The following is a 25,780-nucleotide window of genomic DNA, read 5'->3' on the forward strand; positions in this document are numbered from 1 at the left end:
CTTACTGAAAGTAGGAGAAATTAAGGTAATTGTGCTGTAATTCTACTCTTATAGGAAAAGTAATTGGACTTCAGTCCAGAGAGCACTGGGCCACAAGAAAGTAGAAATCTAATTGAAACAAAAGAACAATCACATAATTAAAATTCAGGAACAGCAAAATTATTATAATTTAGAGACAGAAGAGAAAAAACATAGCAAATAATAAGTAAAGGCAGATAGTCTGATTGCTCGCACAAGTTCGTGTGTGTGTGTGCGTGTGTGTGTGTCTTTGGTGAGGGAGATACCGAAGCTTTATAAAACTATTCTAACTCTCAAACTTAAAATCAAAGCAAGGGGAAAAAAAGATGAACATCTAAGCCTGCACAACATAGCGAACCCCATCTCTACAAAAAATAGTGCCACTGCACTCCAGCCTGGGTGACAAAGCGAGACCCTGTATGGAAAAAAGAAAAAATGAAAATCTAATACATGAGACTAAGATAGTTATAGAGAATTACTAAACATGCTGGCCGGGCGCGGTGGCTCACACTTGTAATCCCAGCACTTTGGGAGGCCGAGGCGGGCGGATCACTTGAGGTCAGGAGTTTAAGACCAGCCTGGCCAACATGGTGAAACCCCGTCTCTACTAAAAATAGAAAACAATTAGCCAGGCACAATAGCGGGTGCCTGTAGTCCCAACTACCTGGGAGGCTGAGGTGGGAGAATTGCTTGAACCCGGGAGGCGGAGGTTGAAGTGAGCCGAGATTGCACCATTGCACTCCAGCCTGGGCAACAGGGCGAGACTCCATCTAAAAAAAAAAAAAAAAAAAAGACATAAACACGCTGAGGAAGATTGGAGAACACAGGCTGTATTTGGGTGTGATTTCTAATAGCCTTGTGGAACATCAGCATTTTCAGATCTAACCGGTCTCTGCTTGTTGCCTTAAAAGTATTCTATTAGCTGGGTATGGTGGCACAGGCCTGTAGTCCCAGCTACTCAGGAGGCTGAGGCAGGAGAATCACTTGTCGCCCAGGCTGGAGTGCAGTGGCGTGATCTTGGCTCACTATTACCTCCACCTCCCGGGTTCAAGTGATTCTCCTGCCTCAGCCTCCCAAGTAGCTGGGATTACAGGTGTGCACCACCATGCCCGGCCAATTTTTTGTATTTTTAGTAGAGATGAGGTTTCGCCATGTTAGCCAGGCTGGTCTTGAACTCCTGACCTCAGGTGATCCACCTGCCTCGGCCTCCCAAAGTGCTGGGATTACAGGCGTGAGCCACCATGCCCAGCCCAGAAAACAGAATATTGATAATATTATAAGCTAAACAGTTATCGTCCTCTTCCATCCCATCCCATTCCCTCTTCCATCCCATTCTTCCACCCCATTCCTGTACCACCCTCTACTCTGTCTCACCATCTCCATTACTACCACCTTTGTCCAAGTTTCCATCAGCTCACTCCTGGACTATGAGTGTGTATGTTTTATGAAGTCTTCTTTTTTTTTTTTTTTTGAGACGAAGTCTCGCTCTGTCGCCCAGGCTGGAGTGCAGTGGCCGGATCTCAGCTCACTGCAAGCTCCGCCTCCCCGGTCCACGCCATTGTCCTGCCTCAGCCTCCCGAGTAGCTGGGACTACAGGCGCCCGCCATCTTGCCCGGCTAGTTTTTTGTATTTTTTAGTAGTGACGGGGTTTCACCGGGTTAGCCAGGATGGGAAGTCTTCTTTAAGTTAATTCTTTTTTATTTTTTGAGACAGTCTTGCTTTGTCACACAGGCTGGAGTGCAGTGGCACAGTCTTGGCTCACTACAACCTCCACCTCCCAGGCTCAAGAGATTCTCGTGTTTCAGCCTCCTGAGTAGCTGGGATTATAGGCATGCATCACCACTCCTGGCTAATTTTTGTATTTTTAGTAGAAACAGGGTTTCACCATGTTGGCCAGGCTGGTCTGGAACTTCTGACCTCAAGTGATCTGCCCACCTAGGCCTCCCAAAGTGTTGGAATTACAGTTGTGAGCCACCGCATCTGGTTTGGAAAGAATTTTTTTTTTTTTTTTTTTTTTTTTTTTGAGACGGAGTCTTGCTCTGTCACCCAGGCTGGAGTGCAGTGGCCGGATCTCAGCTCACTGCAAGCTCCGCCTCCCGGGTTTACGCCATTCTCCTGCCTCAGCCTCCCGAGTAGCTGGGACTACAGGCGCCCGCCACCTCGCCCGGCTATTTTTTTTTGTATTTTTTAGTAGAGACGGGGTTTCACCGTGTTAGCCGGGATCGTCTCTCGATCTCCTGACCTCGTGATCCGCCCGTCTCGGCCTCCCAAAGTGCTGGGATTACAGGCTTGAGCCACCGCGCCCGGCGGAAAGAATTTTTAAGGAAGACTCTGAACTCACTAGACCCCCTCCCCTTAACTCTCTCTTTTTTTTTTTTGAGATGGAGTCTCGCTCTGTCACCCAGGCTGGAGTACAGTGACACGATCTCGGCTCACTGCAAGCTCCGCCTCCAAGGTTCACGCCATTCTTCTGCCTCAGCCTCCCAAGTAGCTGGGACTACAGGCGCCTGCCACCACGCCTTGCTAATTTTTTGTATTTTTAGTAGAGATGGGGTTTCACTGTGTTAGTCAGGATGGTCTCGATCTCCTGACCTCTCGATCCACCCGCCTCAACCTCCCAAAGTGCTGGGATTACGGGCTTGTGCCACCGCACCCAGCCCTTAACTCTCTTTTTGTTGACCTAATGCCTGGCAAGTTTCTTTTTTTTTTTCTTTTTGAGACCAAGTCTTACTCTGTTGCCCAGGCTGGAGTGCAGTGGTGTGATCTTGGCTCACTGCAACCTCTGCCTCCCGAGTTCAAGCGATTCTCCTGCCTCAGCCTCCCAAGTAGCTGGGACTACAGGTGCATGCCACCATGCCTGGCTAATTTTTTGTATTTTTAGTAGAGATGGGGTTTCACCATGTTAGCCAGAATGGTCTCAATCTCCTGACCTGGTGATCCACCCACCTCGTCCTCCCAAAGTGCTGGGATTACAGGTGTGAGCCACCATGCCTGGCCGCAAGTTTCTTTAAAAGGTTTGTTAAGCACTTTCAAGTATTTTGCCTGCCTTGAGGTTATATTCAGGGAGAAAGACAGATGCTTGCTGGGTAAGCAGTGTCCTAACTTGTAGTCCCTCAGCATTCATGGTGCTGACCATTGGGTGAGAGAGCATGTCGTTAGTTTGCTTAGACATGAATGCAAATAGCAAGAACCTGGGGATTGCGAGCAAGAGGGAATCAAGTGGAGGCAGTCCACCTTAGCCTTGCTGTTCTCATCCCATCTTACTTCGCATACCCTTTAAGGGGGAAAGTCTGTGCTGTGTTGGTCTTTTTAAAATTGCGGATTTGAAATGTATACCTGGTGGGTGACAAGGGTCTACTCTGTTGGTTTGTTTTTTCATTTTCTTTTTTCTTTTTTTTCAATGGAGTCTCACTCTGTTGCCCAGGCTGGAGTGCAGTGGCGTGATCTTGGCTCACTGCAACCTCTGCCTCCTGGGTTCAAGCGATTCTCCTGCCTCAACCTGCCGAGTAGCTGGAATTACAGGCACACACCACCATGCCCAGCTAATTTTTGTGTGTGTGTGTATTTTTAGTAGAGATGGGGTTTCACCATGTTGGCCAAGCTGATCTCAGGTAATTCGCCCACCTTGGCCTCCCAAAGTGCTAGAATTACAGGTGTGAGTCACCATGCCTGGCCTTTCTTTTCTTTTCTTTTTTTTTCCTTTTTGAGGGAGGGTCTCACTCTGTTGACCAGGCTGGAGTGCAGTAGCATGACCATGGCTTACTGCAGCCTTAACCTCCTCGACTCAGTTGATCCTCCCACCTCAGCCTCCCAAGTAGCTGGGACAGCAGGTGCATGCCACCACGCCTGGCTAATTAAAAAAAAATTTTTTGGCCAGGCACGGTGGCTCACACCTGTAATCCCAGCACTTTGGGAGGCCGAGGTGGGCGAATCACGAGGTCAGGAGTTTAGACCTGCCTGGCCAACATGGTGAAACCCATCTCTACTAAAAATATAAAAATTAGCCAGGTGTGGTGACACATGCCTGTAGTCCCAGCTACTCAGGAGGCTGAGGCAGGAGGATTGCTTGAACCTGGGAGGCAGAGGTTGCAGTGAGCCGAGATCATGCCATTGCACTCCAGCCTGGGCAACAGAGTGAGACTCCATCTCAAAAAAAAATTTTTTTTTGTAGACACCGGGTCTTCCTTTGTTGCCCAGGCTACACTGTGTGTTTTGTGTTTGCAAGGGATCAAGAGTAGGACTAATGATAGTTCTTGGCCCAGAAAGGTCAATCAAAGCCTTCTTTTTGCCTCTGTATAAAGAAATCTCAGTGGTATTTTTAGTTATTACCATCCCATGATTCCTTTTCTTCCACCTCTCCCTGTACATCAGAAAGTCTTCTGAGTTTCTTTAAATGAGTTGTTTCTTCCTGTTTCCCACAGGCAAACCAGAACCACTGGTGTTCCACATTCCTCAGTCCTTTTTTGATGCCCTGCAACAGAGAATATCTATAGGAAGTGCAAAAAAACGGCTTCCCAACTCCACCACAGGTACAGGATTTCCCTTTGGTATAGTGATGGATGATGTCTTGAACATAGAGAATTACATTTGGAAAAAATCTGTGTGGAATACTCACCATTGAGTATTCAGAGTTAGGACTTCTACTCATATGTCTGGAGCACAAAGCCTTCAATGATCAGCATATCAATTATCTATATCAACTGATCTGTCACATTTCTGCCAAACCCTTTTATATATTTGCCTCTAGAATTTCTTTTTAAAAGTGCTGAGAATCTATAAGGAAATAATAGTACTGTATTAGAAACTAGGTAACAAATACAATAAAAGAAAATGTTATTTTTTGGTAATCTAATTTTGTCCTTTTTTCACGTTGAAGCTTTTGTTCGGAAAGATGCCTTGCCACTGGGAACCTTTTCCAAATATACTTGGCATATCACTAATATCCTGCAAGTTAAACAAATCTTAGATACCCCAGAGGTGAGAGTTTATTTCTATAACAGTGGGAGGGTTGTGAAGGGAAGAGAGGGAGGCAAGTACAGGGAGTATATTTGCACTGGTTCCTTGAGTTACAGACACCAGAGTTTCTTTTTTTTCATGCTAAGAGATTATTCAGAAATATCCCTGGCTTTATAGTTCTGATTCTGATTGTGTTCCCTATGGCTTGAAAAAAGTATCTTAAATTGCAATATACTTTTTCTTTGCCTTTGGAATAAAAAAACACAATTTTTTCTTATAAATTAAATAATGATCCCCTAATACTTATGATGAGTCCTAGATTTGACTGGCAGGCAGCTAGAAAGTATATAAATAATTTGAGATGATATAATATTTGTGAAGTCAGTGGCACCAGCACAATTAAACCCTCCTCCCCAAACTACAGCTTTGTTCTCATTAGAGAAATGACCCTTTTTATTTTATGTTTGAGATGGAGTCTTGCTTTGTCACCCAGGCTGGAATGCAGTGGCACAATCTTGGCTCACTACAACCTCTGCCTCCCGAGTTCAAGCAATTCCCCCTGGCTAGCTGGGATTACAGGCACGTGCCACCATACCCGGCTAATTTTTGTATTTTTATTTTATTTTATTTTGAGACGGAGTCTCGCTCTGTCGCCCAGGCTGGAGTGCAGTGGTGCAATCTCAGCTCACTGCAAGCTCCGCCTCCTGGGTTCATGCCATTCTCCTGCCTCAGCCTCCCAAGTAGCTGGGACTACAGGTACCCACCACCATGCCTGTCTAATTTTTTGTATTTTTAGTAGAGACGGGGTTTCACCATGCTAGCCAGGATGGTCTCGATCTCCTACCTCGTGATCCGCCTGTCTCAGCCTCCCAAAGTGCTGGAATTACAGGCGTGAGCCACTGCGCCAAGCCTAATTTTTGTATTTTTAGTAGAGACAGGGTTTGACCATGTAGGCCAGGCTGGTCTCGAATTCCTGACTTCATGATCCTCCCGAACTGCTGGGATTACAGGCATGAGCCACTGTGCCCGGCTGAGAAATGACACTTTAAAAAAATTTTTTGGTCTTTTTTGTTTGTATTTTGGTTTTTTTGGGACAGGGTCTTACTCTGTTGCCTAGTCTGGAATACAGTGGTGCAGTCACAGCTCACTCTGCCTCTTGGGATCAAGTGATCCTCCCATCTCAGCCTCCTGAGTAGCTTGGACTACAGGCACATGCCACCACCATGCCCAGCTATTTTTGTAGAGATGGGGTTTCCCCGTGTTGCCCAGGCTGGTCTCAAATTCCTGGACTCTGTCTGCTGCAGCCTCCCAAAGTGCTGGGATTACAGGCATGAGCCACCAGGCCCACCCTACTAATTTAAAAAGAAAAAAAATTTAAGATGGGGTCTTGCTATGTTGCCCAGGCTGGTCTCAAATTCCTGGGTTCAAGCAATCCTCCCATCTTGGCCTCCCAAAGTACTGTGATTACAGGTGTAATCTGCCACATCCAGCCACACTAGACATTTTATGTTTTTATTTTTTTTTTTCTGGAGACAGAGTCTCTTGCTCTGTTGCCCAGCTGCAGTGCAGTAGCACGATCTCGGCTCACTGTAACCTCCACCTCCCAGGATCAAGCAATTCTCATGCCTCAACCTCCTGAGTAGCTGGGACTACAGGTGCACACCACCACGCCTGGCTAATTTTTGTATTTTTAGTAGAGACAGGGTTTCACCATGTTGGCCAGGCTGGTCCTAAACTCCTGACCTCAGGTGATCCACCCTCCTCGATCTCCCAAAGTACTGGGATTATAGGCGTGAGCCACTGCACCCGGCCAGCTATGCCGCTACTCTTAAAAAAAAAAAAAAAAGAAAAGAAAGCAAGCAAAAGAGCCTGGCGAGGTGGCTCATGCCTGTAATACAAGCACTTTGGGAGGCCGAGGTGGGCGCAGCACCTGAGGTCAGGAGTTTTAGACCAGCTTGGCCAACATGGTGAAAACACGTTTCTACTAAAATACAAAAATAAGCCAGGCATGGTGGCTTGCTCCTGTAATCCCAGCTACTTGGGAGGCTGAGGCAGGAGAATCACTTGAACCTGGGAGGCAAAGGTTGCAGTGAACCGAGATCGTGCCACTGCACTCCAGCCTGAGTGACAGAGCTAGACTTCATTTCCAAAAAAAAAGAAAAAAAGAAAAAGTGAGGCCTGGTGGTGTGTGCCTATAGTCCCAACCACTAAGGAAGCTGAAGCAAGAGGATCACTTGAGCCTGGGAGTTGGAGGCTGCAGTGAGCCATGATTGTACCACTGTACTCCAGCAGGGGCAACCAAGTGAGACCTTGACTTTTTTTGTTGTTGTTGTTGACATGGACTTTCACTCTTGTGGCCCAGGCTGGAGTGGAATCACATGATCTCAGCTCACCACAACCTCTGCCTCCCAGCTTCAAGCGATTCTCCTGCCTCAGCCTCCTGAGTAGCTAGGATTACAGGCATCTGCCACCACGCCTGGTTAATTTTGTATTTTTAGTAGAGATGGGGTTTCTCCATGTTGGTCAGGCTGGTCTCAAACTCCCGACCTCAGGTGATCTGCCTACCTCGGCCTCCCAAAGTTCTGGAATTATAGGCACAAGCCACCGCCCTCAGTGACCTTGCCTCTTTAAAAAAAAAAAAAAAAAGTGAACCCTAGAAAAGGACTGTATTGGCATTAAAGGTACTTGAGGAACTCCTTTAAATGCAGATGTCACAGAGGCAGCTTTTAGCCTGGAATGGATGACATTTAGGGAGACACTGAAGCAACCTAGGGTGCAGGCTTGTGGGAGAAGAGAGCTAACAATCATGGAGCTTCTCACTGTTGGGCATTACTTACCTCCATCACCTCATTTGAACTCCCAGCCATGTCCTGGCATTAACTGCATTTTGCCCATGAGAAAACAGGCTCTGAGAAGTTTGTAATTTGCTTTGGGTCACCACAGCATCCAGTTCCAGTTCTGCCTGGCTCAATCCCAAGGACAGTATGAAGCATACAGGATGTGAGGTGAACTGTAGGTGTATGAACAGAGGAATTTAAGAGAAGAATGCTGCTAGCAGAGCAGTAGGGGAAGGAATAAAACTGATTTTAGAGCAGGTCTGTGCCAGCAACAGTCATGTACCCATGAAGATGTTAGAGGTTCAACTGGTATATGGTTTGGCTGGGGTGGAAATTTAAGATTTTAGAGAAAAAAGGAAAGCCATGAATGACGTAAGGGAGAAAAGGCAAATTTGTTGACAGGATTTTCTTGAAAAACAGGGAAGTTGTAATTCATTTGAATATACTTAACAAGAAAGAAGGAATAATAAAAGATTTGTTGTCATCCAGGTATTGGTCTATTTTGAAAGTTTTTCTCTCACCCTTTTTTGGTATGTCTTGGTGTCCAGATGCCCTTGGAAATCACCCGTAGCTTTATCCAGAACCGAGATGGGACTTATGAGCTGTTTAAATGCCCTAAAGTGGAAGTAGAGAGCATAGCAGAAACCTACGGTCGTATAGAAAAACAACCAGTGCTGCGACCCTTGGAACTAAAAACTTTCCTCAAAGTTGGTAAGTGAACTTCAAAAGCGCATCTTCCTTTGAGTGTCAGCTTGTGTACAGTACAGTACACTGTCCACAGCTTTGGATCTTGACCTTAAACAAAGAAGACACATTCATTCACCTTGTAAAGACAATCGTGGGATAAGGTATTTTGTTTCATTCGAACCAGTGTTTTCAAAAATAAAATTGCAGGCCAGGTGCTGTGGCTCACGCCTATAATCCCAGCGCTTTGGGAGGCCGAGACAGATGAATTGCTTGACATTAGGAGTTTTGAGACCAGCCTGGCCAACATGGTGAAACCCCGTCTCTACCACAAAAATACAAAACTCAGCCAGGCATAGTGGCGCGTGTCTGTAGTCCCAGCTACTCGGGAGGCTGAGGCACAAGAATCGCCTAAACCCAGGAGGCAGAGATCTCAAAAACCACTGCGCTCCAGAGTGGGCGACACAGTGAGACTCAGTCTCAAAAAAAAAAGACTTGCTGAATGAATAAATGCATGCCAGCCGTAGTTTTAACTAATTTAGCTTTGTGATATATCTATTGGCTCCCCTTTGTTTCTTCAGTTGTGCATTTATTCTTCCAGAAGAAATTTAGAATTTTTAATTATTCTGTCAAATTCTTGTGAATATTATATTTTTTGCTGCTCTTTTGAGTGAAATATCTATCCTGATTCTAACTTGTTATTGCCACTAACTTATTATTGCCAGTTATGGAAATCTCTTAGTTTTAGTATACTTAGTATTGAATTGGTACCCTTGATGAAGTCCCAGTAGTGATAATAGTAAATGAAGGCTGGGCACAGTGGCTCATGCCTGTAATCCCAGAGCTTTGGGGGCTGAGGCAGTAGGATCACTTGAGGCCAGGAGTTCAAGACCAGCCTGGGCAATATAGCAAGACCCCCACTCTACTTAAAGAACAAAAATTAAAATCTGTTCTAAGTCTGTAGTTTTAGACTGTACTTGAATTTCATCTGCTTTATGGTGTTTTCCAAATCAGATAACTGGCTTTTATCAGTTCTGAATTTTTTTTTTTTTTTTTTCGGAGAGGGAGTCTCGCTCTGTCACCAGGCTGGAGTGCAGTGGCATAATCTTGGCTTACCACAACCTCTGCCTCCTGGGTTCAAGTGATTCCCCTGCCTCAGCCTCCTGAGGAGCTGGGATTACAGGTGCCTACCACCACGCCTGGCTAATTTTTTGTATTTTAGTAGAGACGGGGTTTCACCGTGTCACCCAGGCTGGTCTCAAACTCCTGAGCTAAGGCAATCTGCCCACCTTGACCTCCCAAAGTGCTAGGATTACAGGCATGAGCCACCGCCCCCGGTCCTAAATTTGTTGTAAATTAATAATTTCTCTTTTTAAATTTTTCCTAATATTTTCTTGGAACTATTTTTGTAGCTTTTAAAAGTAATACTCGGCCAAGCGCAGTGGCTCATGCCTGTAATCCCAGCACTTTGGGAGGCCTAGGCGGGTAGATTACTTGAGGCCAGGAGTTCCAGACCAGCCTGGCCAACATGGTAAAAACCCGTCTCTACTAAAAATACAAAAATTAGCCAGGTGTGGCTGGGCATGGTGGCTCATGCCTGTAATCCCAGCACTTTGGGAGGCTGAGGCGGGCAGACCACGAGGTCAGGAGATCAAGACCATCCTGGCCAACATGGTGAAACCCCATCTCTACTAAAATGCAAAAAATTAGCCGGGTGTGGTGGTGCGTGCCTGTCGTCCCAGCTACTCAGGAGGCTGAGCTGGGGGAATTGCTCGAACCCAGGAGGCAGAGGTTGCAGTGAGCCCGAGATTGTGCCATTGCACTCCAGCCCGGGTGAGAGGGCCAGACTCTGTCTCAAAAATACATAAATAAATAATAAAAGGAATACTCAATTTTTTAAATTAATGTTTGATAACATTTAAAGTTATTATCTGAATCATCTATAATTACAGTTTAGTTTCTGTCCTCAGTACCTTGTATTTAAAATTTCAAATTAGTTGAGGCTTTTGATCTTCATATTCTTAGTTATCAATTTCTAGTTTTATTGTTTTGAGGTCAGAAGACGTATCTTTAATTTCTTTCTTTCTTTTTTTTTTTTTTTCTTTTTGGAGACCGAGTCTCACTCTGTCACTCAGGCTGGAGTGCAGCGGTACGATCCTGGCTCACTGCAACCTCCATCTCCCGGATTCAAGCAATTCTCCTGCCTCAGCCGCCTGAGTAGCTGGAATTACAGGCACATGCCATCATGCCCAGCTAATTTTGTATATTTAGCAGAGACAGGGTTTACCATGTTAACCAGGCTGATCTCGAACTCCAGACCTCTGGTGATCTGCCCACCTCAGCCTCCCGAAGTGCTGGGATTATAGGCGTGAGCCACCAAGCCCAGCCTTAATTTCTTTCCTTTTAGGAATTTTAAAATGTTTTTTCACTAACAACATATGATATGAATTTGTGCTAGCATAGATGTTATTTATCCAATGTAAACTCATATATAGTTTTTGTTTGTTTGTTTTTCAGATAGAGTCTTGCTCTGTCACCCAGGCTGGAGTGCAGTGGCACGATTTCAGCTTACTGCAAGCTCCGCCTCCTGGGTTCAAGTGATTCTCCTGCCTCAGCCTCCTGAGTAGCTCAGATTACAGGCGTATGCCACCACACCCAGCTAATTTTTGTATTTTTAGTAGATACGGGGTTTCGCCATGTTGGCCAGGCTGGTCTCAAATTTCTAACCTCAGGTGATCCACCCACCTCAGCCTCCCAAAGTGCTGGGATTACAGGCGTGAGCCACCGCACCTGGCTATATATACCTTTTAAATCAGTCATTTTATTTGGGTGTTTAAGTCCTCTCTGTTATCTCTTTGACCTGCCAAAGACTAGAAAAGTCATTTTACCATTTTCTACTAAAATTATTTCCTTGAATGACTTCTTATATTTCTAAAAGCCTTTAATTATTTTAAATGCAGTGTTGTTGGTACATCAGAGTTATTGCCAGATGTTGTTAATGTAAATTGTATGTTATCAACATAAAAATAACTTTTGCCCTAAATTCTTTGTCCAGTATTACAACCATGACACCAACTTTCTTTTGTTTTTTCTTTTACGTTTTAAAATTTTTTTTTTTTTTTTTTTTTTGAGATAGGGTCTTGCCCTGTTACCCAGGCTGGAGTGCAGTGGCACAATCATGGCTCACTGCAGCCTCAAACTCTTGGGCTCAAGTGATCCTCCCACCTCAGCCTCCTGAGTAGCTGGGACTACAGGCACATGTCACCATTCCCGGCTAATTTCTTTTTATTTTTAGTAGGGACAAGGTCTTACTCTGTTGCCCAGGCTGGTCTTGAACTCCTGGGTTCAAGCAGTCCTCCTGCCTCAGCCTCCCAAAGTGCTGAGATTACAGGCATAAGCCACCATGCCTGGCCTGTTTTTTATTTTTTTAATGTTTGCCATCCATTTAGTTTTAACTTTTTTGTGATATTGTTTTAATTGAATCTATCTTTTTTCAGAGACAGGGTCTTGCCATGTTGCTCAGGCTGGAGTGCAGTGGCTATTTCTAGGTGTGATCATAGTACACTACAGCCTTGAACTCCTGGGTTCAAGTGATCCTTCCACTTGGCCTCCCAAGGAGCTGGGACTACAGGCACACACCACCAGGCCCAACTTAGATGAATCTTTTATCAACATTATATAGTTGGTTTTGACTTTTTCTAATTTTAATAGTCTATCCTCTTTATATTTATTATAATTGATATAGTTGGTCTTCTGTGTTAATTTTTGCTAAATGGACTATGTTCTCTGCCTTGTCTTCATAGTTTTTGAAGGTGATACCATATTCTTTTTTTTTTTTTTTGAGACAGAGTTTCACTCTTATTGCCCAGGCTGGAGTGCAATGGGGCAATCTCGGCTCACTGCAACCTCTGCCTCCTGGGTTCAAGCAATTCTCCTGCCTCAGTCTCCCAAAGAGCTGGGATTACAAGGCATGTGCCACCACACCCAGCTAATTTTGTATTTTTAGCAGAGACAGGGTTTCTCCACATTGGTCAGACTGGTCTCGAACTCCCAACCTCAGGTGATCTGCCCACCTCAGCCTCCCAAAGTGCTGGGTTATAGGCATGAGCCACTGCACCCGGCCAGTGATACCATATTCTTATGTTTAGTTCTACTAGTGTTTAATTTTGAATTTTTCTTTCTTTTCTTCTTCTTTTTTTTTTTTTTTTTTTTGAGACGGAGTCTTGCTTTATCGCCCAGGCTGGAGGGCAGTAACGCGACCTTGGCTCACTGCACCCTCTGCCTCCCAGGTTCAAGCAATTCTCTTGTCTCAGCCTCCCCAGTAGCTGGGACTACAGGCACCCACCACCATGCCCGGCTAATTTTTGTATTTTTGGTAGAGATGGGGTTTCACCATATTGGTCAGGCTGGTCTCGAACTCTGACCTCAGGTGATCCACCCGCCTCAGCCTCCCAAAGTGCTGGGATTACAGGCATGAGCCACCATACCCGGCCTAATTTTGTATTTTTCAAAAGTATTCTTTTTTTTTTTTTTTTTTTTTTTTGAGACGGAGTCTCGCTCTGTCGCCCAGGCTGGAGTGCAGTGGCCGGATCTCAGCTCACTGCAAGCTCTGCCTCCCGGGTTCACGCCATTCTCCGGCCTCAGCCTCCCGAGTAGCTGGGACTACAGGCGCCCGCCACCTCGCCCGGCTAGTTTTTTGTATTTCTTAATAGAGACGGGGTTTCACTGTGTTAGCCAGGATGGTTTCGATCTCCTGACCTCGTGATCCGCCCGTCTCGGCCTCCCAAAGTGCTGGGATTACAGGCTTGAGCCACCGCACCCGGCCAAAAGTATTCTTTAACCTGAGTTTGTCTATGTTTAAATCTTTGATTTGACAGGGCACAGTGACTCACACCTATAATCCCAGAACGTTGGGAGGCTGAGGTTGGAGGACAGCTTGAACCCAGGAGTTTGAGACCAGCCTGGGCAACACAGGGAGACCTCATCTCTATAAAAGAATTTTTAAAATTAGCTGGGGGCTCCTCTGCCTATGAAGTAGCCATTCTTTATTCCTTTACTTTTTTTTTTTTTTTTTGAGATGGAGTGTCACTCTATCTTCCAGGCTGGAGTGCAGTGGTGCGATCTCAGCTCACTGCAAGCTCCGCCTCCCGGGTTCATGCCATTCCATTCTCCTGCCTCAGCCTCCCAAGTATCTGGGACTACAGGCGCCCACTACCACACCCAGCTAATTTTTTTGTGTTTTTTTTTTTGTTTTTTTTTGTTTTTTTTTGTTTTTTTTTTTTTTGAGACGGAGTCTGCTCTGTCGCCCAGGCTGGAGTGCAGTGGCCGGATCTCAGCTCACTGCAAGCTCCACCTCCCGGGTTTACGCCATTCTCCTGCCTCAGCCTCCCGAGTAGCTGGGACTACAGGCGCCCGCCACCTCGCCCGGCTAGTTTTTTGTATTTTTTTTAGTAGAGACGGGGTTTCACCGTGTTAGCCAGGATGGTCTCGATCTCCTGACCTCGTGATCCGCCCGTCTCGGCCTCCCAAAGTGCTGGGATTACAGGCTTGAGCCACCGCGCCCGGCCAATTTTTTTGTGTTTTTAGTAGAGACGAGGTTTCACCATGTTAGCCAGGATGGTCTTGATCTCCTGACCTCGTGATCTGCCCGCCTCGGCCTCCCAAAGTGCTGGGATTACAGGTGTGAGCCACCGCGCCTGGCCTGAGATACAGTCTTGCTCTGTCACCAGGCTGGAGTGCAGTGGTGCAATCTTGACTTACTGCAACCTCCACCTCCCAGGTTAAAGTGATTCTCCTGCCTCAGCCTCCTGAGTAGCTGGGACTTCAGGCCCATGCCACCACGCCCAGCTAATTTTTGTATTTTTAGTAGAGACAGGGTTTCACCATGTTGGCCAGGATGGTTTTGATCTCTTGACCTTGTGATCTGCCCGCCTTGGCCTCCCAAAGTGCTGGGATTACAGGTATGAGCCACCAGCTCATCCTTTACTTTCTTAATAAACTTACTTTCAAAAAAAAAAAAAAATTAGCCAGGAATGGTGGTACATGCCTGTGGTCCCAGCTACTTCAGAGGCTGAGGTGGGAGGGTTGCATGGGCCCTGGAAGTCGAGGCTGCAGTGAGCCATGATTGTGTCACTACACTCCAGGCGGGGCGACACAGCAAGACCTTGTCTCAAAAAAAAGAAAAACTTTGATTCTCTGGAATTTATCATGATGTAACTTATGTAAGTTATAGATAAGGTTCCACCACCTTTTATTTTCTTCCAGATGGTTATCTGGTTGATACAAACCATTTATTATAAGAAACACTTATTTGTTTTTATTTCAGTAGTTACAAATGCCATCTTTATCTTAGGCTAACTAAATTCCTGTTCTATTTGTGTCTATTTCTAGTCTTTCTGTTTTGTTCCTTTAATCTGTCTAGATGCATGCCAGTACCACACTCTTTTGGTTATTATGGGTTTGTAATATATTTTAGAACCATGTCAGATTTTTTTTTTTTTAGTAGAAATTTCTGGCCGGGCGTGGTGGCTCACACCTGTAATCCCAGCACTTTGGGAGGCCGAGGCAGGCAGATCACGAGGTTAGGAGATGGAGACCATCCTGGCTAACACTGTGAAACCCCGTCTCTACTAAAAATACAAAAAATTAGGCCAGGCGCGGTGGCTCAAGCCTGTAATCCCAGCACTTTGGGAGGCTGAGACGGGCAGATCACGAGGTCAGGAGATGGAGACCATCCTGGCTAACCCGGTGAAACCCCGTCTCTACTAAAAAAAGTACAAAAAAAAAAACTAGCCGGGCGAGGTGGTGGGCGCCTGTAGTCCCAGCTACTCGGGAGGCTGAGGCAGGAGAATGGCGTAAACCCGGGAGGCGGAGCTTGCAGTGAGCTGAGATTTGGCCACTGCACTCCAGCCTGGGCGACAGAGCGAGACTCCATCTCAAAAAAAAAAAAAAAAAAAAAAAAAAAAATTAGCCAGGCATGGTGGCGGACGCCTGTAGTCCCAGCTACTCAGGAGGCTGAGGCAGGAGAATGGCGTGAACCCAGGAGGCGGAGCTTGCAGTGAGCCGAGATCGTGCCACTGCACTCCAGCCTGGGCGACAGAGCAAAACTCCGTCTCAAAAAAAAAAAAAAAATTTCTGGCCGGGCGCGGTGGCTCAAGCCTGTAATCCCAGCACTTTGGGAGGCCGAGACGGGTGGATCACGAGGTCAGGAGATCGAGACTATCCTGGCTAACACGGTGAAACCCCGTCTCTACTAAAAAATACAAAAAACTAGCCGGGCGAGGTGGCGGGCGCCTGTAGTCCCAGCTACTCGGGAGGCTGGAGGCAGGAGAATGGCGTGAACCCGGAAGGCGGAGCTTGCAGTGAACTGAGATCCGGCCACTGCACTCCAGCCTGGACGACAGAGCGAGACTCCGTCTCAAAAAAAAAAAAAAAAAAAAAAAAATTTCTTACACAGATGGGGGTCTCGCTATGTTGCTCAGGCTGGTCTTGAACTCCTGACCTCAAGCGATCCACCCTGGTCCTCCCAAAGTGCTGGGGTTACAGGCATGAGCCACTGTGCCCAGCTGACCATGTAGATTTTAATTCTACTCTTTGTGGTTCTTGAAATTTGGCCTTTTCTTGTTTGTCTTCCTTTTACTCTCATCCAGCTGCCTTTTCTTCCCAGTCTGGGCTCTCCTTATGATTCTGGCCTTATTTCCATAAAGGCCAGATCTTATTTTTTTCTTTTGTGGATGCTAAACAGTTCCCTGAAATTTCTGTTGTTTTTTTTTTTGAGACAGAGTCTTGCTCTGTCACCTAGGCTGGAGTACGGTGGCGCGATCTCAGCTCACTGCAACCCCCACCTTCTGGGTTCAAGCGATTCTCCTGCCTCAGCCTCCCGAGTAGCTGGGGATTACAGGTGCCCACCACTATGCCCAGATAATTTTTGTATTTTTAGTAAAGACGGGGTTTCACCACCTTGGCCAAGGTAGTCTCGAACTCCTGACCTCATGATCCACCCGCCTCGGCATCCCAAAGTGCTGGGATTACCAGGAGTGAGCCACTGCACCCGGCTGTTTAAATTTTCTTTTGGATAGATCAGTCATTGCTTTCCCTTCCTTTAATTCTTCTAGTTATTTACTCCCTTTTCCTTATATAGTTTTTTTTTTTAACTTCCTGTTCTTTTCTTTTCTTATTACTGAACAGATTAAGATCTGTCCAGACTTTGGGAGGCCAAGGCGGGCAGACCACGAGGTCAGGAGATCAAGACCTTCCTGGCTAACACGGTGAAACCCCGTCTCTACTAAAAATACAAAAAAAAAATTAGCCAGGCATGGTGGCGGGCGCCTGTAGTCCCAGCTACTCGGGAGGCTGAGGCAGGAGAATGGTGTGAACCTGGGAGGCGGAGCTTGCAGTGAGCTGAGATCGAGCCACTGCACTCCAACCTGGGTGACAGAGCAAGACTCCGTCTCAAAAAAAAAAACAAAAAAAACCACAAGATCTTTCCAGACTCAAATTTTGGTAACAGGCAGATTGCTTGGGATCACTCCTGCGTGATGGCTGGCTCCCTCTCAGATCTGTATGTGAGGCGCTGATGCAAAGTTCTCATATCTATTATTTCTCTTTCCTACCACAGTGGCATCTCCTGAACATCTCTGCCTCCTTCATTGCTAATAATGGAATATAGGAAAAAACACACAAAACTAAGATTCCCCACATACACAGTTTTCAAGGGTTTCTCCTCTTTCTCCCACCCAAATTGCTTTCCTAGTGCAGACTGTACTTTCCAGAACACACTCTGCCACTGCTATTCACTTTTTTTTTTTTTTTTTTGAGGTGGAGTCTTATTCTGTTGCCTAGGCTGGAGTGCAGTGGTGTGATCTCAGCTCACTGCAACCTCTGCCTCCCAGGTTCAAGCAATTCCTTTGTCTCAGCTTTCTGAGTAGCTGAGATTACAGGTGCGTGCCACCACACCCAGCTAATTTTTGTATTTTTAGTAGAGACAGAGTTTCACCATGTTGATCAGGCTGGTCTCGAACTCCTGACCTCATGATCTGCCCGGCTTGGCTTCCCAAAGTGCTGGGTTTACAGATGTGAGCAACTGCACCTAGCCCTGCTATTCAACTTTAACCATGCACCTACCCTCCCCCAAGTCCCCTTTGCAGTCATCAAGAATTCAGGTACATGAGTGGGGAGGGGGTGTGTGTGAGATGTTCTAAAGGAAAGGAAGTGGCACTACTCATTTGCTGCTGTGTACAAGTAGTAGCCAGGGCACAAACAGTGAGAGAGAGAGAGTATTTTCCTGCCTTTTTCCATGTAGCCTCCCTTTATGAAGGAAAGATGGGATATGCTATGGCCAAAGTCTGGGTGGATTTCTTTCCATCCATCTCCACCTGTTTTATATTTCCTCCCAGAAGCTGCCAGTGGTCTTAATGTTCATCAGTTGTGAGTTTTCATCTTTTTCTATGTCTTCATTGATATTTAAGTGAAAAGTTGGCAGCAACTCCAGATATCATTTGAAATGGAAGCTAGAATGTCTGTGACTAACATGAGCTAGATAATACCTAACATTTATATTCTATGACTAAAAGAAACCAAACAGACCAAAATACCCTGCCAATAAGGTTGTTAGTCCAGGGTGGATGGATGCTTTGTTTCTCATCATATCAGTGATATCTTAGTCTTTGTGGGAAAGAAAGGACCAAAAGAAGTTGAGGGAAGGAGTTTAAACGGGGTGAGTATTTAGGCTAAAGTGGAGAGAGAGTAACACAGTGAAGTGAAAAGTAAAATGTAGGCCAGGCGCAGTGGCTCACACCTGTAATCCCCACACTTTGGGAGGCCGAGGTGGAAAGATCACCGGAGGTCAGGAGTTCGAGACCAGCCTGGCCAAGATGGTGAAACCCTGTCTCTACTAAAAATACAAAAATTAGCTGGACATGGTGGTGCGTGCCTGTAGTCCCAGCTACTTGGAAGGCTGAGGCGGAAGAATCACCTGAACCCAGGAAGCGGAGGTTGCAGTGAAACAACACTGCCACACTGTACTCCAGCCTGGGCAACAGAGCAAGACTCCATCTCAAAAAACAAAAACAAAAAATAAAAAGTAAAATACTAGCTTATGAAGTCAAAGGTTAAGTAGTGCTGAGAGAAAAATGTGTATACATTATTAATCAGGGTCCTCTCCTCCATCCTTCTTGTTTTTTTGTTTTTTGGGGGTGTTTTTTGAGGCGGAGTCTTGCTCTGTTGCCCAGGCTGGAGTGCAGTGGTACAATCTCAGCTTACTGAAGCCTCCATCTTCTGGGTTCAAGCGATTCTTCTGTCTTAGCCTCCGAAGTAACTGGGATTACAGGAGCACGCCACCACACCTGGCTAATTTTTGTATTTTTAGTAGAGACGGTTTTGCCATGTTGGTCAGGCTAGTCTTGAACTCCTGACCTCAAGTGATCCACCTACCTCAGCCTCCCAAAGTGCTGGAATTACAGGCATGAGCCACTGCCCCTGGCCCATCCTTCTTGTTTTCTTATATTACTTTTTTTTTTTGAGATAGGGTCTCACTGTATTGCCCAGGCTGGCATTGAATTACTGGGCTCAAGCAATCCTCCCACCTCAGTCTCCCAAGTAGTTGGGACTAGCGGCACATTTCACCACACCTGGCTAATTTTTTTGTAGAGATAGGGTCTCACTTTGTTGCATAGGCTGGTCTTCAACTCCTGGCCTCAAGCTATCCTCCTGCCTTGCCCTCCAACACTGTTGGCATTACAGGTGTCAGCTACCACGCCTGGCCTAAATATATAGTTTTAACTTCATGATGGCTAGGTGTGGTGACTCAGGCCTGTAATCCCAGCACTTGGGAGTCTGAGATGGGCGGATCACAAGGTCAGGAGATCGAGACCATCCTGGCTAACATGGTGAAACCCCATCTCTACTAAAAATACAAAAAATTAGCCAGGTGTGGTGGCACACGCCTGTAATCCCAGCTACTCAGGAAGCTGAGGGAGGAGAATCGCTTGAACCTGGGAGGCAAAGGTTGCCGTGAGCCAAGATCACGCCACTGCACTCCAGCCTGGGAGACAGAGTGAGACTCCGTCTCAAAAAAACAAAACAAAAACAAAAACTTAATGTATTATCAATAAATCTGATATCCCAGTCACCACTGAATTTATAAACTTCATTCCGCCTTCTGATTATCAAAGCTGAACAGACTGCTCCAATTCCAGACACATTTTCTTGCAATTAGGAACACCTATTAAAGTGTACTAATACTCCTTTTTACTCTTTAGGCAACACTTCCCCAGATCAAAAGGAACCAACACCTTTCATCATCGAGTGGATCCCAGATATCCTTCCCCAATCTAAGATTGGCGAGCTGCGGATCAAGTTTGAGTATGGCCACCACCGGAATGGGCATGTGGCAGAGTACCAAGACCACCGGCCTGCCTTGGACCAGCCCTTGGAACTGGCCCCTTTGACCACTATCACTTTCCCCTAAGGCAAAACAAGAGAATAATCTTTTGCTGCTTAATTTGCACATCCCCACCCCTTGACAACTTTAAATACTAGTTACGCACTTAGATGGCCCTGTTCCTTAGTGAACTGCTCTTAGCTAAGATGCAAATTCTCAGTGCTTTCAAGTGGATTCTGCTGAAGAAAATCTCTTGTAAATAGCCTTTTTGGTGCTGCTGTGTACAGTCTTCATTATGCATTGGGCAGTATTTCTGGCTAGAGTTTTAAAAGGAACAGAAAGAAAACCAGCTTATTTTCCTTCTTATGAACTCATTTTTAGCGTTTATTTCAACCTTTTGCTAATTATCTGAGAAATTTGCAGCACTCAGCCATACACGAACAGTGTTGGAAAGTTAACACCCTGGCTAGGGCAGAATGTTAAAGACCATCTTGGCAGAGTTCCAGCCATGCTCTTTATTCTGTTCTCAAAGCACAGCGTCACTAGTTTTTCCAAATTATATCATGGTCACCTTTTTATAAAATTTATAAATTTTGGGGGGTGGGATTTAACTGATAGTGATACAGGAAAAAGAGATCCAGGTGTCAAGGGAATATTGCTATTTCAAACTAATGCTTGTAATAGCTTGTTCACTTAATATTTGTATCTTTATATGTTCTCCAAACGGTAAAATTCAATTGCTGTTTCTGAGTTCAATGATCACAGAATAGAGATACTGAAAAACTCGGACGTATAAGCCTATCTTTAAGGAGGAAAGAAGGGAATGAACATTTCTTGCATGCCTACTATGTGCCAGGTACTTTCTTTGTTTTTGTTTGTTTTTTGAGATGGAGTCTCACTCTGTCACCAGGCTGGAGTGCAGCCAGGCTGGAGTGCAGTGGCACGATCTTAGCTCACTGCAACCTCCGCCTCCCAGGTTCAAGCGATTCTCCTGCCTCAGCCTCCCAAGTAGCTGAGACTACAGGCACCCCCCACTACGCCCAGCTAATTTTTTTTTTTTTTTTTTTTTTTGGTATTTTTAGTAGAGATGGGGTTTCACTATGTTGACCGGGCTGGTCTTGAACTCCTGACCTTGTGATCCACCCGCCTCAGCCTCTCAAAGTGCTGGGATTATAGGCGTGAGCCACCGCGCCCGGCTGTACGAGGTACTTTCTCGGCTCACTGCAAGCTCCGCCTCCCGGGTTCATGCCATTCTTCTGCCTCAGCCTCCTGAGTAGCTGGGACTACAGGCGCCCGCCACCTCGCCCGGCTAGTTTTTTGTAGTTTTTAGTAGAGACGGGGTTTCACCGTGTTAGCCAGGATGGTCTTGATCTCCTGACCTCGTGATCCGCCCGTCTCGGCCTCCCAAAGTGCTGGGATTACAGGCTTGAGCCACTGCGCCCGGCCTGTACCAGGTACTTTCAATTGCAAGTGACAGAAAGCCAGTTAACCAGCTTGGGCAAAATAGGCATGAATAATAATCTTTTGCTGCTTAATTTGCACATCCCCACCCCTTGACAACTTTAAATACTAGTTAGGCGCACTTAGATGGCCATGTTCCTTAGTGAACTGCTCTGTGACTGGTTTGTGGACACTAAAGTCGAGCTAGACAACCATACTGGGCTGGAGCTGATGTGGCTGGGCCTCAGGACCTGTGGAGCTAGGGTCCATCTGACCCATTTCTGCCTCTCTCTGGGGCTTCATTTGATCTCAGCACAAAGCAGCCCCTCCTGGTAGGAATTCTGGCTCCTGAAGTGCCTGAATGTTGGCTTCCTCACTGGAACAGGACTGACTGCTCCACTTTCTGATCCAAAAGGCAGAACCCCTCCCACCCCCCCCCAAAAAGGCACTGATTGGCCTAACAGAGGGGGAGACATTTTTGGTAAGAGAGGTGCTATGCCCCTAAAAGAGAAGGAATAACCACATTGTGTTGTCTACCCTGTATGATTGAGGGGCTGGTTTGTGTCAGCTCCTAAGTGCATCAGACAATGGGGGAAATTGTTGAGAATCCAGGGAGGTGCACAGAGACCTAGAATTTGAATTGGGCTTCAAAGGAGAGGAAGGGTTTGGATAGGTGTGGAGAAGATAAAACTAGATGAGGCATGCCAGGCACAGTGGCTCACGCCTGTAATCCCAGCACTTTGGGAGGCTGAGGTGGGCAGATCACGAGGTCAAGAGATTGAGACCATCCTGGCCAACATGGTGAAACCCCGTCTCTACTAAAAATACAAAAATTAGCTAGGTGTGTTGGCACACGCCTGTAATCCCAGCTACTTGGAAGGCTGAGGCAGGAAAATCGCTTGAACCTGGGAGGCAGAGGTTGCAGTGAGCCAAGATCGTGCCACTGCACTCCACCCTGGCCACAGAGTGAGACTCTGTCTCAAAAAACAAAACAAAACAAAACAAAACAAAAACTAGATAAGGCAAAGGCTTGCCTGAAGAGCAGGAACACTCAAGGAAAGACCGTGGTTGGCCATTCTGAGAAATCCTTCAACCTGAGAATTTGGAGGACATCACTCACAGCTTTTTGACAAAACACACCTGTGGGTGACAGGCAGATGCCTGGTCTAGTAATACCTGACAGACTCAGAAGAACCACAGGGCCATAAAACACACAGGTGGCAAATCATCCACCCAAAGAGGACTCTACTCAAGCAGTCAAATCTTCCCTGTAGTACCACTCCAGCACAGTATCACAGCCCATCACAATCAGGAATGGAGTTCAGAGTCCCTCCTTTTTTTCTAACTTGACACCCTCTCTACCAAGTCAAGCACAGGCCTAGGAGGACCAGTACAACTGCTGCACCAACTCCCAGCCTCCAGATACCTCTGGGCCAACATCAGTGTTGATCTCATTTCGGGCCTGCCCCACTCTCAGAGTGGTCCTAGAAACTCTCACAGCAACACTCCTCAAACCCCACATCCACCTACCTCCCCACCCATACACATTCCCACATTTACTGTCCATTGCACCCCTCCTCCATCAGTCAATGGGATCTCTAAGGACTGCCCAGCTGCTGCCTCTCCAAGCTAAGCCACCATTTGAAGTCTGGAGAGAACAGCTTAAGACCCTCCATACCCACGCGGCCTGCTGTCTACCGCATAGACTGATCATTCTCAGACTGAGTGTATCAATAAGTCAGAGGGACGCCTTCTTAACTCTTCCTCCTCCAGGCAACGTGGCTGGACCCCCCAACATCATGGTCATGATGAGAACAACAACTTGCCACTCCTCCACCCAGAACACTTTGCTTCTAATCTACTACGGCCCTGCCTCTACCAGTACTACTATGGTCTCAACAGATTGCATATATATATACACACAATTTATTTGTTTATTTTTTTTGAGATGGAGTCCCACTCTGTCACCTAGGCTGGAGTGCAGTGGCGCAATCTCGGCTCACCACAACCTCTGCCTCCCAGGTTCAAGCTATTCTCTTGCCTCAGCCTCCTGAGTAGCTGGGATTACAGGCACACACCACCATGCCCGACTAATTTTTTGTATTTTTGGTAGAGATAGTTTTCGCCATGTTGGCCAGGCTGATCTCGAACTCCTGACCTCAGGTGATCTGCCTGCCTTGACCTCCTAAAGTGTGCTGGGATTACAGGTGTGAGTTACCACGCCCAGCCAGATTGCTAATATTTAGAAGCTACTTGGGGACCTCCAAAACTCTTTAACTCCAAGAACTATCCACCCAAGAGATCTGTAGGCATGCCACCTGACTTTCAAGGTACCAGATGTCATCAGCCCTGTGGCCTTGTGGACCCACTAATTCCCAATCACCTAATTTCATCCCATCTTTCAGTGACTGCTGTCCTGGGCTGGAGTCAATGCCCTGCCCTTCCCTCCAGCCCACATGTGCATACGCAAGCACACATCATACATACTCCAGCCCTCATCCAACAGACACTGTTCTGTCAGAACCTCAGCCAGCTCCTCCTATCCCTGGTTCTCCCCTGTCCGAAAATGCCCAGAATATGCCCTCAGCTAGAAGAACCCAGAGAAGTCTCTATACTCTGCTGGAGGGGATGGGCAGAGGTTACTCTCCCCAAGCTCTGTGAATTATAACAACTAGGTACCCTCTAAGTCATAGACAACACAAAAAAGTCAGCCACAGGGGGGCAGCCCTTCTGTCTATTAGTGAATTTTCTCAAGAGATCTGATTACCTGCTTCACCTATTTCTTCTTCGTTTATCTCCCGGATTCTGATTTCCCGGTTTTCCTGTGTGGCAGATCATATTTTCTGACACTCGTAGTATTTTTTTTTTTTTTTTAGACGCAGTTTCGCTCGTGTTGCCCAGGCTGGAGTGCAATGGCACGATCTCGGCTCACCAAAACCTCCGCCTGCCGGGTTCAAGCAATTCTCCTGTCTCAGCCTCTCCAGTAACTGGGATTACAGGCATGCGCCACCCATGCCCGGCTAATTGTGTATTTTTAGTAGAGATGGGGTTTCTCCATATAGGTCAGGCTGGTCTCGAACTCCCGACCTCAGGTGATCCGCCTGCTTCCGCCTCCCAAAGCGCGGGGATTGCAGGCGTGAGCCACCGCACCCAGACTTGATTTTTTTTTTTTTTAAATCCTCTTTACCGACCTTGCTCCCTGCCTGCCTGACTTCCCATCATCCAGTTCTGCAAGCACCCTTCGCATCTACCATCCCACCTGCTGTACCAAGGGAGCAGGATCACTTATTTACAACAGCACTTCTCAAACTTTAATGTGCACAGGAATCACCCAGCGACATAGTTAAAATGCATATTCTGATGTAGAAGCTTTATTTTTAAAACTTTTTGAGACAGTTTCGCTCTTATTGCCCAGGCTGGAGTGTAATGGAACAGTTTTGGCCCACTGTAACTGCTGTCTCCCGGGTTCAAGCCATTCTCCTGTCTCAGCCTCCCAAGTAGCTGGGATTACAGGCACCCGCCACCACACCCGGCTATTTTTGTATTTTTAGTAGAGACGGGGTTTCAACATGTTGGCCAGGGTGGTCTCGAACTCCTGACCTCAGATGATCCACCCGCCTTGGCCTCCCAAAGTGCTGGGATTACAGGTGTGAGGCATCGCACGTGGCCCGATTCAGAAGTTTTAAGAGTGTGATCCAGGATTCTGCATTTCCATCAAGCTTCCAAGTGATGCCTAGTGCTGGACAGCAGGGATGCTGCTGGCCTGCAGACTGCACTTAGAGTAGCAGGTCTAATGCCTGACAGTCAGGTAACGTCCCCCCCACCTTTCACTGTCACTCATGGGGAGGGCCGTGCTGGAGATGGGTGGCACTGGAGATGGGTGGCACTTAACTAGTGGCCAGGGCTTTGTGCCACTCTCTCATGAAATTGCTCCAACTGGTGGGGCACTAGCCTTATTCCTTATAACTAGCTCCCCACTCAGCAGTTCAAGAAGTACAAATGGATTCTGTAGCTCTGTGAATCCCCTGCACAACTCTTCACTGTCTTCCCCACTCCCACCATCTTGCAGGTTGACAGCTTAGAGCCTGGGTTTGAAACCCCAGTCTGCCACACTCTCATGCGCAGCCTTTGGCATGACTCTGAGCCCCCGTTTCCTCCTCTGGATGATTTGAATAGTGATTAGATACCCTGGAGGAATCGCTCATTTTGTCTATTGTTTGACCTTTTCCTCTTCTACCTGGTCCTATAAATTAGCCTTGAAGCTGAAAAGTGCTTTTTGTCCCTTCTTAGGAATCCTTGTAGTTAATACCACTGTATACAGTCAGACCACAATTTTGTTTCATGAAAAAGGCTGGAAGTAAACATAATGAAAGGTTAAAGATGCTTGGGGGTGCTAAAAATCATTTTCTACCTATCTTTTCCCTTTTCCCCCCAAGTCTTCTATAATTAACAATATTACCTTGAT

The 25,780-nt window shown here is 46.4% G+C and overlaps 1 protein-coding gene across 14 annotated transcripts in view; it reads left to right on the forward strand.

Annotated features, from left to right (window-relative positions):
• The window catches only part of C13H2orf42 (chromosome 13 C2orf42 homolog), a 44,996-nt gene extending 24,332 nt beyond the window's left edge, over nucleotides 1-20,664 (forward strand). For 9 of the 14 annotated variants that reach the window (XM_065526997.2, XM_045369153.3, XM_045369151.3 and 6 more), the window contains 4 exons: nucleotides 4,440-4,547; nucleotides 4,895-4,995; nucleotides 8,360-8,522; nucleotides 19,754-20,664. In XM_065526997.2, the coding sequence (XP_065383069.1) occupies nucleotides 4,440-4,547; nucleotides 4,895-4,995; nucleotides 8,360-8,522; nucleotides 19,754-19,962 (581 nt within the window). In that variant the 3' untranslated portion in view covers nucleotides 19,963-20,664. The remainder of the gene's footprint in view (nucleotides 1-4,439; nucleotides 4,548-4,894; nucleotides 4,996-8,359; nucleotides 8,523-19,753) is intronic. The other 5 variants (XR_012422242.1, XR_012422243.1, XR_012422245.1 and 2 more) reach the window with 1 other exon arrangement.
• Nucleotides 20,665-25,780: the final 5,116 nt, after the last annotated feature.

Source organism: Macaca fascicularis, chromosome 13 (assembly GCF_037993035.2).
Source record: "Macaca fascicularis isolate 582-1 chromosome 13, T2T-MFA8v1.1".
Classification (NCBI taxonomy): Eukaryota; Metazoa; Chordata; class Mammalia; order Primates; family Cercopithecidae; genus Macaca; species Macaca fascicularis.